The sequence below is a fragment of the Alosa pseudoharengus genome, unplaced genomic scaffold (genome assembly GCF_046254945.1).
Source record: "Alosa pseudoharengus isolate Yale_2024_CS ecotype anadromous, Long Island Sound unplaced genomic scaffold, YU_APseudo_1.1 YU_APseudo_1.1_scf_15, whole genome shotgun sequence".
Classification (NCBI taxonomy): Eukaryota; Metazoa; Chordata; class Actinopteri; order Clupeiformes; family Clupeidae; genus Alosa; species Alosa pseudoharengus.
In genome coordinates this window covers 28,012,528-28,027,179 of record NW_027468620.1, presented here as the reverse complement: position 1 = coordinate 28,027,179, position 14,652 = coordinate 28,012,528, and the positions used below count along the sequence as shown (strand labels likewise).

The following is a 14,652-nucleotide window of genomic DNA, read 5'->3' as shown; positions in this document are numbered from 1 at the left end:
GGCGGCCCATACAGACATAATGGAGACTGTTGAGCACAGGCCATCAGTCAAGGATGCTGGGACACAGCTCTCCACCGCTCTGGGAGAGTGTGGATAAAGAGAGCCAACGAGAAACACACACACACACACACACACACACACACACATATATGTCAGAGCTGACTGGGTGGACTGTTTGTGTGGTGTATGTGTTTGTGTGTGTGTCTGCGCGTGCCTGTATGCTTGGGAGCAGAGTGCTGGGTATACACGCCTTACCCTGAGTCAGAAATTCCTCCATCTTGCCCTTAAAAGGTTGCAGGTGTTCCTCGGAGGACACCTTACACACTTTATCCCGCTCCGTCTCGCACGCTGAAGAAATGATAAAAGAAGGGAGGGAAGAAAGGAGCATGAGGACAAACAGTCTTTGTTTTGACTGGCAGTGCATGGTGTAAACAACATGAAAAGTCTAAACTGAAAAGCATAAACTTCCTAAACTGAAAGGAAACAATTTAGAATGGAGGCATTTTCATGCCAGGTAGTAGAAAAAGGACTCGTATTACTGCCTCTGTATTCCACAGCAGTAACTTACGGACATTCTCACATCCACAAGGTTTCTTACCACTGCGGCTTTGGTGCTCACAACTGCAGCATCTACAGTATACATGTCTGTAAATTATTGTAAATTGTGAAGTATAGACTTATAGCTTCGAGAAATTAAGTTCTGGTAAAAGAAAGTAAGACACAGTGTCTTTTCATTGCCCAGGTTTAAGTCCATAAGTTACACTGTTACATTGGATGAATTGAATTTTCATGGCACAAAAAAATTCCAACTGGTTGTACCGCATAGCGCATGGTGTTTCTGCCTGCTAGCCATAGAAAATAAAGTACATTTCATATGTTCTTTCCCCGCCCTACTCCTGCAACTGTTCGTAAAGCATCAAGTCGTACATGTTCGACGGGACTAGATGGGTCGGGTCAGGTTTGGACAAATATTTAGAAATTACATTTCTAAACACACAGCCTTCTTCTTGTGTGCAGGATTGGTTTATGTAGCCATGACAACACATTTATATTTCAGACAGCAAGACAGGCCATCTTAGGTGACGGTAAAAAAAAGTTGTTAGCCTTTCGGGAGATTTTAGGACGAAATCGAAAAGCAAAGTCTAGGCCTACAATGTGGAGGTAGGCCTATTTGCGTTGCATACTGTGGTGAAGACATACAGTAGGCTACCGGTATAAGCCTGTCTCGTTCAGTTGGAGGACAGGATTTCCTTGAGTTGCCCCAATTAATGTCGATGCTGCATATAGATCAGTGACAGAAGGAGCTTAGTTTCAGGCTGTTGCAGTTCATTTCAAGACTTTTCTTCAATGGTAAGAGTAGAATTATATTTCAAGAGGCTGCTTGCTTGGGCCTCTTGTGTTAATGTGGGCTGTGTGTAACCTCCTGCGTGCGTGCGTGCGTGTACACTCATCACTGATTCTGTAGACAATTAAGAATTTATTTTGACAGTTGTTTAATAGGCTAAAGACGGGCTATCCACAAACGTGAACATTTAATCACTAGCATGATAATAACTAAGGCATCATCATCTGCGTTGGGCTTGGGTTGGGTTCGAACATAAAAATGAAAATGCCTGTTGGGGTCGGACGCAACTCTGTTGGACGTGGACCAGGTTCGGACAGAAATAAGCGGCCCTAACCGCACTCTAGAGTGTGTGTGTGTGTGTGTGTGCATATGTGTGCCTTAGTGTGTATGTGTGCCTGTGTCACAGATTTCACTAACTTTCAACTTTCAACAAGATATTGGCAGAAACTTGTTTTCGCTGCTGAATTTTATTGACCTTTGGTGGTGGCCTTTGGTGTTGAGTGGGCCAGATTAAACTTTAGGAGATGCGAACAAATGTGTTAACAGCAAATTTCAAAATCATAGCTGAAGCGGTTCTTGAGATATAGAAATATGCAAATTGCAGCACCCTCCATGGACGTAGTTTCACGAAACTTGGTTATAGAGGTTGTAATGATCCTACATGTAAAATTTCATAAGATACTGGCGATTTAAGTGCCCAATTTTTGCATTCAGGCTTCCCTAGGTGGTGTTACACCACAAATGAGTGCTAAAACGGTTGTGAGACCAACATACCACAAAAATGTGTAATCTTGGGTGCAATGGTTGGCGAGTTATTCTGCAAAAACTAAAACAGGAAAAAACTGACAAAACCTAGCACTAGCAGTGATCATAATAAATGGGGGCGAAGGCATGTTTAATTCTTGGTAAGCAATAAGTTCTTGAAGGTAAGAAGAACTGCTGGGAGACTACAAAGGCTGCCATCAATTTGAAAGTAGACATGCTAACTTTCCCCTCATACACTTTGGATGCCCTGTGAAACAGTAGTTCTCTTCTTCTGCAGGCCATCTGGATGATGCTAGGCTAAATGCCCGCAGATGCTAATGTGTCCCATCTCGTTCACCTGTTTTCCTTTTCCCGCTTGATGAGTGATGCTCTTGGTTCGAGGACCTCCGAAGCGTCTTTGGGGGATGCTTCTGAGTCACGCTTCATCAGTGGCTGTGATGGATTGGTGCTTTGCATGCCAGAGAACCCTTGTGTGCACAATGGTAATTACACTAGCATCTGGCCATGAGGGGGGTAGCTTTTGACCTGCGGCCAGCAAAGCGTACACACACAGGCACTGCATCCTTAACCAAATGCCCCCCCATGCACCATCGCAATGCCAACATCTGCTCCTGAGCTTATCCTTGAATGGATGTGCGGTGGCCAGTGATGATGCTTATTGTTAGGATGCGTTGCTTATTGTTAGGGTCATTATCTACTATTTCCGATGTATGTCCTCCAGAGATAATTTTAGGAACTAATCTATATTACAGAAAAGAGTAATATTTGAATGACTAGGAAGAGCAAAAGGCTTGATTTGTTAAGCAGAAGTGCATGTGATGGGGCACATTATTTGATCATCAAATCATCCCGTTTCCATCCATCCATCCATACAGGCTCAGCATTCAACTTCAAAAAGTAGCCGATTCCTCCTGCTAATAGACAAGGTCAGCTTCACAGAGTGGACCAACATCCACAAAGCTGGTCCTCCCCTGAGCCCGGAGCTGTTGGAGATGGTGGGGATGGTGGGGGTGGGGGGGTTGGGGTGTCGGGATCGTGTGTAATCGGATTCCCACACCTCGTTCACACTCGTCGTTGTGCTTAATCCCTGCTATTTCACCTATGACACCTTGGCTAATGCCGGCCTGCCTCCCTCTGATCTCCGGGCTGATGGAGAGCCGCTCAGCCGTAGGGGGCACGGTGGGGTCCATGAGTTCCAAATGTGCCGAGAGGTCAGAGGTCACGACACTGTGCTAATTCTGGGTTAGCTCGTGGTGTTCCCCCCCCAACACAATGACTAGCAAACTGAACACCCAGGCGCAGGCTTATGCCTTACCAAGTCACGAATGCAGTAAAAGGTTATAGCTGTAGTTGAGGACATTGAGGATAATATAGACTTAGGCCTGTCTTTCTGTCTACATTCCTCTCAGTCAATACGTCTGTCTGTCTCTATTATTATTCATGCTTTATTCCAACAGATTTTGCCTGCTGGCTTGTATGGTTATGCAATACCTCTTTTTCGCATATGTGTTTGCACTTATGTTGTCCACACGCTGTGGTTTGAGTTTAACGGTAGAAATGATATCGGAAAGCATCAAGCCCCAAAACAATTCAGAGATTGAATTTGACAGGTGAGAGAAAGTGTTCTGGCATCTTTCAGATACAGGAATTTCTGGCAAACAGAACCAAATCCATTTTGCTCATCTGCTATACATAAATACCACTCCTTCAATGCACGTCTCGCTTCACGGTGTGGCCTCCCTCAAGAGAAGATGGACAGAAAGATGGAAGGATGTTCAGTGATATTTTCCAAATGAGACATGTATCACGATTCGAGATGAGGAAATGCAAATCTGCTGTTGCTTCGTACAGCCCGTAAGGAAGACGGTAAAGCTCCAACATGCAGAGTGGCTGGAGTGCGCTCTGTTCTCCCCATCTGGTTCAGCTTTGCATGTCTGACTGAGAGACACATGCTATTTGTTAACCCACTTCTGACATCACTGGCTCATTGCATGAGGTGACAGCGAATGCATTTCGTATCACACAGAGATGCGAAAAAACGCCCTTTGCATACAACCACAGACTGTCAATTACCGCATGGGATGCTTGGTGCCTTCGCTGGAACCGACCACATTACCCATGACTCAGTGAGGTACATTGGCCCTTTGAAGTTTTATGATATTGGTTGAATTTGGCTATTTCTCTGTATAAGCAGAGGCATTGGAATACTACAGCCCGTTACAGCACCCATGATATCACCTCTCATTTATAAGGGCTCAGCTACATCCACAGAGGGGCAACTGGCTTCGATTTCTCTTTAGCTGTTGTGATTGGCCCTGATGCTGCCTGGAGGGCCTGCAGCAAGCCAATAGACAACATTGATCTGAACCAGCGGGTGTCCCGGTTAAATGATTCCAGTAAAGGGGACAGTGAGAAACTGACAGAGATAGACATCTATTTTCACCCGATATGTGGCAGGCCTGGCAGCGCGCTCGGGGAGTGGGGCTGAAATGAGAGGAGTAGTGTTTCTCCATCGGAGCGAAACATCAGAGACGAGGCAGGCTGCTTGTGGGGGAGACTGACCGAATGTAGTCTGTGTCTGTATGTGTGTGCGTATGCGTATGTGGGGGAACTTGCCATTCAAATCCTTTCTTAACTTGCGCAAGTCTCTCTGAAAGTCCTCAAACTTCATCTGAGAGGCCTGGAAAAGGTCCTGTGGCTCTGGAAGTGGGTATACACACGTCTCTTTGCCAGCGTCCTGTCACACACACACACACACACACACACACACACACACACACACACACACACACACACACACACACACACACACACACACACACACACACACACACACACAAAAGGGGACAGAGAGAAAGAGACATTTTCGAACATTTTCCTGGACCTAGATAGTGTTGAAAGATTCAATTAACTGTGCACTCCCAAACACATGGACAGGAACTCATGCTGTGTAAAGTATGATAAGTTCAATCAGTGGAAGTTTATCCCAAGAGAGCCTGTCGCCTGGTTGATCTTGGCCACAGCGTCTTAGCTGACTTCACCTAATCTGGCTCCGCGACGTATTTACAATAGATCTCTTTTGGATCCTCTGCCAGATAGCACATGGAACAAGCTACAGGTCTGTGGAGGCAGGGAACCATTAGTTACTATAGTAAACGAACAGGAGGAAAATAAATATAATATAAAACATGCCATGTTGTTCACTGAGCCAGAGACGATGATGAAAAACCTGGCGGGATATCTGAGGAGTCCTCGCACGGAAAAAACGAGTGAATCAAATAAACAGGAAGTTTAAACATACTCTACCTCATCAAAGTGCCTGAGATAGTAAGCAACAATGTATGACAGGAGGCTCTGTGTGTTGTCCTGAGGGAGGAAGGGAGGGAGAGAGAGAAAGAGTTAGAGAGACAGACATTGAGGAAAGGGAGAGAGTTAAAGGATAGAAAACAAGAGAGAGCGAGAGAGACAGAGAGAATCATTTATTTGAACAACTCAGCCAAAAGCGCAAGTCAAACACACAAGGGTACTTCAGACATGTGAGTGCATGATGCGGCTAAAAGCCAATGATTGCCATCACCACTTTTTACTACCATGATTACTACTACTGCAACCACTAATACTTTAGTCATTCATCAACTGTCAGATCTATTACTCACATGGCTGTAGCTCACCCAAATTACCGCCATTATCCATAATCACTGTTGCAGGATTGTCCTTATTATCATTATTACTATCGGTAGTAAAATATGGCATTCTGATGATAAGAGCGCTGATGGCTGGAATGGGCTGAGCTTGTAAACTCACACTGCTCTTCACGTCCTTCAGTTTGGGCAGAATGTCCAGGGCGAAGCCGTCCGCCTGCCCTCGACTTCGGTTCCCGCCGTTCATGAAGTTGCCAAAGGCCAAGATTAGGCCAAGCACCTGCATGACGCTTGTGCCCGTCTGCAGAGTCTGTTAGGACACAGTGACACCATATCAATAAATGCAGTTAAAAAAAGTAATTCACAAAAAGATCAATCCAAATGTATCAAGAAAAGGAGAGAAAACATGTTCTACCTCTTTGCCTGTTTTGTCTAGTATTCAAATATAACTCACAATTCAAATATAATTTTGATAGTCTGTATGATAAAAAAATAAGCAGAATTAAATGTGTGATTACGACAATAAAACATAACATAAACATAAGACATAAAAGGGACCTTTATTGGATCATTGTTCTTTAGTTATACTTGTTTCACTGTTGTTGACTGTAAGAGCTCTAAAAATCTAAAAATGTAAAATGTGAACCCGTACGGTCAAATGGCAAATAAAATATCCAGAATCTTGACTCTTTCCATACCCCCTCTCTTTTCTATGTGGTAGTGTCTGTGTGCGTACAAACAAAATGCAAATCTCTGGAATCTCTCCCTCTCTCCACGCCCCCCCCCCCCTACACACACACCCACACACACCCACACACACACACACCCACACACGCGCCTCACCTTACAGACCCTCTGCAGGATCTCCACCTTTCTGCGGACAGAGCCGATGCACTCTATGAATGTGGAATGGAACAGGATGCAGAACACCCTCCCTGAGAAATTGGGGATTTGGGAAATCTGAAGCAGGAACCTTTACGACCAAACAGAGAATCAGACCAAATCAGAGAGAGAGGTTTTTGTCTTCCATTCACCCTCACCCTTTCCTCACCTTTTTTCAAAATAAACAATAATAGATACACAAGACAAGCAGCTATACAGCTAAACAGCATAGAAGTGCTGAGCACACAATTATAATGAGCCTATTCTAATCATTTTTACAAGGTTTCAGCAGAAGTGCTAAACTACTAGATGCACTCGGCCCTTGGGCTCTTGAGGTTCCTGTCGGTCACCCAGCAACACAGTAGGAGTGGTGCAGTATTGAGATGGGGAAGTGCTTACTGCTCAGGTTTGTCCAGTGGCTTTGGGTCATCCTTATCTTTGACTGACTTCATATGCTTCTCTATCTTGTCCATCTCGTCCTGCTGGGCTCTCTGGAACAGCAGCAGAGGGAGTGGTGAGGGGACTGTGGTGCAGTGGACAGTGCCATGTTTTAGCACTGCAACCACAAATGGACAACACTAATGCTGGGGCACAGCTGCTTTTGGCATTTTCAAATTCTGTGTCAAAGCACGTCATACACAAATATAAATCACCATCATTAGGCATGGCTATTGCTAAACAAAGAATTAAGCTTTATTGCCTCATAACACTAACAAAGCATGCAGGATAATACATGTTTGTGGGTAGTGACCAGCATTGTTCTACTTTAAACATAAGCATACCCTTGTCCAAGTATCATGTCATGCACAACTTTTGGTTATTTGGGTTGATCGCCACCCAAGATTGCATGACTGACCTGTCAAAGATATCAACAATCAGTGTTGTTTTACTAAGAAAATGAAGAAACACCTCCTAATGTGAAAATGCAAACCATTTGACATCGAAATTTTGTTTGCCAAAATATGGACATTTATGTGCTGCTAGGATAAGGGGAAATGCCTGAGAATGACATTTCCAGAACTCAAAGGAATTTTGTAATGGGGAGATAAAACAGCTCCTCAGTCTTGGCATTTTCATCTTTTTCCAAAGCATCTCATCAAGTAGGCTACATTCAAAGCATTCACATTCAAAGCACATTTTTGAGCCGGACGCCATTCAACCTTGGACTGTGGCTCGGCTGACCTCTCAGGGCGGTGCTCTTAGGGGATATACTGAGAACCGTCCAGAAAAGTGCGATAGAATGTCCTGTGTGAACCAGACCCCGTGTTCAAAAACACAATAATTAACTGGCAAAACATTAGTGTCTCTCCATATATCAACTATATTGGCACAAATACTTAATTCAACTTAAACAGCTCAACTTGGAGGGATAACAGTCCATGTGTTTCCTTGTAGTCATGGCCTTGAAGGCACAAGTGTGAATCATTAGCCCTGAGCAAAAAGTTAGCAAGGATTTTTGCTATTACTGGGAACAAATAAGCAACATTTCTGTTTAAATAAATGAATAGCAATCAAAGAGTCGGAAAACTATGAACTCTCGTAAACTCTCTCATGCCAGAGAGAGGAGGGGGGCATGAAAAGCACTCTTCGATTAGCCTTTCGCTTACTTTGCCATCAGTTGACAGGGGCATGCTCTGTTTTCCATTTACAGCACATCAAAAGTGTAAATAGTCCAGATGAAAAGCAGAGCCCGTACTCTGGTCTGACAGCCACATGCATTTACCCCTATTGACACTTCAAATGAGAGTTGCTTTGGGAGCGTATCAAGTGATTGAGACGAGTGAAGAGTGATCTTAGCGCGTATCAAGAGATCGAGACGAGTGAAGAGTGATCTTAGCATGAACTCTCTATCTGCTGCAGAAGATGCTGGCTCCTCCCACAGAGGTGTTGCGCAACCTTTGGTGCCGTGTGCAGAACATGGGAACTGTACACTAATTAAGGAAGCTCTCGGGTGTCTGCATGCAGAGGAAGAGAGTGGGACCCCAAACCCACACAGAAGGGGGTGGGGTGGGGGGGGGGGGGGGAGTGGTACTGTGGCACCACCCTGTGCACTGTGGTTTCGGGGTGGCGGGGAGAGAGGAGAGGGGTGGAAGGATACAGCGGCGGCGGCGGCGGCGGTGGTGGTGGCGGGGAGGGTTCACCATTATGTGTACTGTGGTTATGGGCAAGAAAGCCGGAGACAGAGCGGAGTCTCACACACAAAAGAGAAACAACCAAATGTCTCAACTTAACAACACCCCTTAGGCTATGACTGGAAGGAGGGGAGGGAGAGAGAGGGAGAGAGAGAGAGACAGAGAGAGACAGGGAGAAAGATGAAGGGTGAAGGGAGACACCAGCTTTTGATCCCCTGGTTATGGCACATATCAGCAGACAAAACCATGTGTCCTGACTGTTTTGCTCATGATCACGATCATTAATGTGGCCCTGACCCTCATCAAAACTATTCAGGACATTTCCTCCACACAGACAATTGTCACTATGGGTAAAAAAGCATGGCGTGTTAATTCATGATGATGTCTGGCTGATATGATGATATGTGGGACGGACGTATTTTTTCACCTCGCTGTATTGAGACAGATTTGGCGTCAGGCGGGCCTGATGAAGATGCATAGTCGAGAGAACCTGTCTTTATCTCATGGTTACGGGTGTGTGCCACTCTGACAGTAAGATTTATGACTACAAAATTCAACTCAGCACAAACCCCTCGCTCTTTTGATCAGCCTCCATGTACTAAAGTCCGACCCGTGGATGCCATTGAAAGATTAATTGTAGACTGGCCAATATTTAAATGATGATTCAGAGATCAAAGACGAAACCACAATCCTTCAGCAACTAGAGCATGGGCTGTTGCAAAATAGTGAGCATAATATCTTATTACAGGCAAAACACACAAATATGTATATTTCCATGTCCTGTCTACTTGGGAACCCCAACATCATTAAAATACATGTTGTGCGCAGTGGTGAGATGCCTGTCTCTCTCCCAGCGAGGCCTGGAAGAACCCAGTCTCCACAGTTTCCCTCACACATTCCAGCAGGGGTCTGTGGTTTGCATGTTTGTTTTGGTATTTAATGCACATTTCCCTCTCTCCCCCTCTTTCTCTCTCTCTCTCTCTCTCTCTCTCTCTCTCTCTCTCTCTCTCTGTCTTGTAAGAGACAATATCTTGCTCTAGGTCCAGACGCTGGACTAGAGAGAACAGTGAAGAGAAAACCCCCCAAAAAAAGAAAAAGAAAAACGCCTGGCCCAACTTTAGCTAATAAGGCTTTGCAAAAGTGTTTGAGGACAAACTTAATAATGTGCGCCAAAACTACAAAAAATGTCAAGAGTGGATTTTTAAAATGCAGTTGCATTTCATGTGCAGCATTGGCTTACATTTTCATAGAGAGCTTGCAGGGTCTCAAGATCCACCACCGTGTTGTCCATGTTGAGAATAGCTGTTTGGAGACAGAGAGAGAGAGAGAAAACTGAGCAGCCTGCTTACGTCATAAGGTGTCCATACAGACCGCACCGATGGTGCTGCCAAGCCAATAAGCCCCAACATGCCTTCACAAAGACAACAACAACTGACAACAACTGCAGCAACAAAGGGGGGGGGGGGGGGCTGGGGGTGGCATTGACAACAAGCAATAACAAAAACAGATCTGGAAAAGATTGCTGTAAATAAAATAGTGAGGACTGCGCATAGGGATAACTGGTGGTATTTTCATTTAGTGGAAAATCTACCTTTAGTCAAAGACAGAATTATAGCACAATTTATTATTGGCTTCACTTGAGACTTATACTCTGATAAAAAGCCAGAACTTTCATTTCATCCCAAACATCACTATTTTTAGATAAAACAGGGCAGTGTTTCAATTGCATTTAATTGTATGAATGTATTTTTTTATATTATGGATAAGTTAAACTTTGTGATAGTGTTTTTCCTTCTAATACGCTGCGTGGTAAAAAAAACATTTTGGTTTGGCTGCATCTGAGTACACACACATTTAGGAAATAAGGAAATTGATTACTGGCTAGTTTTGGAAACCGCAGGAGAAATAAGCAAAATGTCAAACTTTGGCATGTTATGGCTCAAGACTGAAAATAGCTTTCAAGCAATCGTTTCAGATATTTAAACCATCTCTCTGAACACACTGACTGCACCCTAAAAGGAACAGCAGTACAAATGCAAACCCTTGGCTTGTCCACAACGTAACATAGTTAGACTTTACCTGACATCTTCATGTCATTGTCTCCACAACAATAAAAGGCTGTTCCACTCAAGGCCCAAACGAAAACAAATGACATTTTCTCTGACACTCAGATGCAGTCTAAAATAATCCGTCAGGGCACAAAAGGCCCTGTGTTTGAATTCCTGACGTCGCCCTTTTTGTCTCCGAGTGAGGACCTGGCGCCCAGAGGAGTTATTCTCTCAAAGCCAAATGTTTAAACACAAACACGGGAGACAGCCTTGCTTGCTTAACGGGAGGGGTGCAATGTTACATGGCTGCACCGAGCTCTGACTATCATTAGGCCCATTTCCACTGCCCAGGGCTGGCTAGAGACAGTCATGTTTGGGCTCCCAAAGAATCAGACCACTTTGCAGGAAATCACACCTAAAACATGACAGAAAAAGAAAAAACCCTGAAAGAACCAAAGTGGCGCTAGTAAGGCTCCGATACCTCAAGCATGAGGTCACTTTTCAGGAATAGGATTAAGGTGTTTGTGTGTTAGAATATTATGTCTTTCCTGATAGCAATAGCCATCAACGCAGTGCAATACATGTCTCCATCTTCAGTGAAACAAATTAATTTCAAATGCAAATTAGTGAGCCGTGATTTAATTTGTAGCGACAGTGTTACCACTAATGCCTGATGCATAGTATTGAGTCAAAGCCAAGGACAAATTAGAGCTTAGGCTCTCCATCGAGTATCTGTTTATAATTGCCATACTGCTTGTCAGGACATGAAAGTAAAATCAATAATTAATTCCTGACCCAGTAATGTTTCACACATGACAAACTGTTTAAATCACTGGTGAATCTAAATAATTTCCTGTGTTGTATTATTTTAGATTGATTTGATTATAGATAAATTGAATTCATAATCCCTTAAATCTGATTCTTTTTTAAGATGTGCATCTTACAACATGCGCTAAAGCTATTCATTTTTCCTTCCTTGATTTGCACAGAACAAATAATTACACATGTGTGAGAGAGGAATAAATAAAAAAGAGGGGGAGACGAAGAGAGAGACCGGGAGGGAGGAAGAGAGAGACTGTGAAATCCTGAAACTTAAGTAGAATAACAAAACAAAATCAGTGATGCCGATATGCGTCATCCTTTGATGATTGCAATGCGAAAACATGCACAAACACTTAACAGAAGGAGAAAGTCTGAAGGCACATATCAAAGACATGTCAGAAAGCATGTTTGTGAAAGAATGACTTTGCTTGGGTGAGCCATACAAAGGCACGAGATACACAGCAATGTGTTGTTTGAACACCAGGGAATCATGAGGAGCAGCAGAGAATGGAAGTACCGGTACCACTCAAGTGCTTCACCGTTCAAATGGCCAGGAAAGAGGTCCTTACTGCCGCAGTCTACAGGCCAGTGCTTGAGTGATCTAAGTTTAATGGAGGCCATGTATGCCTACAGGCATTTCCAGCTTTTTCTCTACACGGGGCAGTATGCCTCAGGCCAACAAGGGCTCATGCCTTACCTGAGCTCCATTTCTTACACATCTGAATGTCTTTGAGTGGACAGTGTAAACCAACACCCTTAGGTGAGATGGAGGTCAGAGTAGCGGACGCACTTGATTATCATGGTACAGAACCTTTTAGGATAGATGCAAGCAATGTAACCCACTGACCGGGGATGCAGCTCAGATTTCCAAAGCTGCAGCCTTGGGGAAACTGGCCACCCCAGACAGGCATCTTGATGTGGTGTGTTTCACTCCACACATACTTAAAAGAGAGCTCAGTTTGGTCATTTGGCCCTGATTAGACATAGACCGATACATTGGTTTTACTGATACATCGGGTGATGTGAAGATGTACAGTGACGGGGCTTTTGAGCCCAATCTCTCAGTAGGCTTGAGGGAACAAGTCTACTTTGTTGCATGAGGTGCAAAGTTCTGTGAAGTGAAATGAAATACTTGCAAATGGAGATCTTCACTTGATGAGGCATGGGCAGATTGCCTTTGACATGATCAGTTACCAAAACCCAAACATTTTCTAATAGTCTATGGCCTAATGGTCTATTGAATCGGTCATCTTATGACAAACAGGTTTGCAATCTTCTTTCTAGCCCATTTCATAGCCACAGGTATTTTTATTTGTTTTATTTATTAGGGACCATGTACAATTTTAAACATAAATGTTGCCATTTGATGCATTGCACCAGAGTTAGCCACAGGCTAAATACAAACAACACCACCCCCCACCCCCCTCCACTACACACACACACACACAAAACTCTGACCACTCTACATGAACCTTATCTACATTAAATTACAGCGACCCAAAAATAAGCCCCACAGCCACCTGTAAATCAGGCAAAATTATATTTTAAAGCAAGTATATTTTAAAGTTTTTTACACTTTAAAATAATGTTTCCAAAATCGTTTCAATGGTTCATCAACTCGTAACAGGGTGAACGGCAATTCTGCATTCGCTTCGCGGCCCTCTATCGGCTATAACCGCACTATGTAAGTTTGCCAGATCGGGTAGCGGATCTGTACTTCGATGGAATGAGACATAAGAAACTACAAATTTGACTGGCATCTGATGTCGCAATACACCGTACTTTTATAAGTCATGCAAAATATTCTACCTTGTCTGTGGACATCGTTATTTGCAAAACTGGTGCTGGATAAACAAATAGCGTGCGTGCGACAGAGGGAAAGTTCTTTGGTGTTGCTTTAAATGAAATCATTATTAATTTAATGAAATCTCAGCACTGTTTTCATTAAAAATGAAATTATTTTGACTATTTGACTTTAACACCGTAGACCTTCTGCCTGCAACATTTATCTACAGCCTTTTTGAATTGTATTCTTTTGTTTAGAGTAAAAACAGCTCTGAGAGGTCACGCAGAGTTTGCAGACTGTTAAAGTAACTCAATCTGACAAGGGTTCCTAGGCCTACTGTAACTGTGCTGGTTTCAGTTGGAAACTGAACTTTTTACGCATGAACTTTGAGGTGCGTTCCCTCTGTGATGAGTCTACCAAAAGGCTCTGCAGCAGGCCTCTAGATCCTTCGAAAAAATCTCTGCCCACACAATGAAAAATGGGGATCCTCCGTCACGTTAGCGCTCAAGAAACCAAATCCAAACACTCCGCCCGCCCCACCCCCACACCCTACCTCTCCAGTGACCCCCATCTCTCTCTCGCCCCCTCTCTCTCTGCGTGGGCCTCCGCCATGAGCAGGAATGCGTGCATGATGGGCAAATTGCAGCCGAGGAGGAGGAAGTGCTTGGATGCTTCTCGTGCGGTTTCATCTTGCTAGAGAACTCAGAATGCCGGTGTCCCCCGGGGGAGCTGAACCCAGGTCAGCTGGGCGAGGTACGGTGCATAATGGCCGTGGGAGGCGCATGTAGCGGAGTGCGGTGGCCGGCGCTAATGCCACTCATCGAGCCGCTGCTGCAGTTTTGGTTTGTTGATGAAATTAAGGCGTGGTAGCGGTGCATGCAAAGGCCAGAGGAATCCACAGATTCCTCCTCAACTTTTTTACGACCCAAAGGGAAAGGGAAAAATAGCAGAGTGCTCATTTTTACGACTTGCCCGTTGCTTTGGAAATGACCTTTCAGAACAAGACATTAGAGCGCTGTACGCGAGCTCTCTTCTTTCTGTCTCATGTTTTCGTGTTATTCAAAAAGAGAGATCCCACAAGAAATCCCACAACTCGGGGAGACAGGCCTCCATTTTCTCTCCCTCTTCCTCCCCACACTTTTCCCCTTCTCTCTCCCTCTTGTTTTACCCCTCAGTTGCTTCCCCCCCTCCTTGCACCTCTCATTTGCTGTTGCCTTGTCCTCTCCTCTCG

The 14,652-nt window shown here is 44.3% G+C and overlaps 1 protein-coding gene across 1 annotated transcript in view; it reads right to left on the bottom strand.

Moving 5' to 3' along the window:
- fmn2a (formin 2a) overlaps positions 1 to 14,652 on the bottom strand; it is a 47,190-nt gene that overhangs the window by 7,729 nt on the left and 24,809 nt on the right. The window contains exons 8-14 of the mRNA XM_076285207.1: positions 10,006 to 10,067; positions 7,033 to 7,124; positions 6,595 to 6,724; positions 5,915 to 6,061; positions 5,417 to 5,476; positions 4,727 to 4,847; positions 256 to 348 (exon numbers count right to left, since the gene is read on the bottom strand). Coding sequence (XP_076141322.1) covers positions 256 to 348; positions 4,727 to 4,847; positions 5,417 to 5,476; positions 5,915 to 6,061; positions 6,595 to 6,724; positions 7,033 to 7,124; positions 10,006 to 10,067 — 705 coding nt within the window. The remainder of the gene's footprint in view (positions 1 to 255; positions 349 to 4,726; positions 4,848 to 5,416; positions 5,477 to 5,914; positions 6,062 to 6,594; positions 6,725 to 7,032; positions 7,125 to 10,005; positions 10,068 to 14,652) is intronic.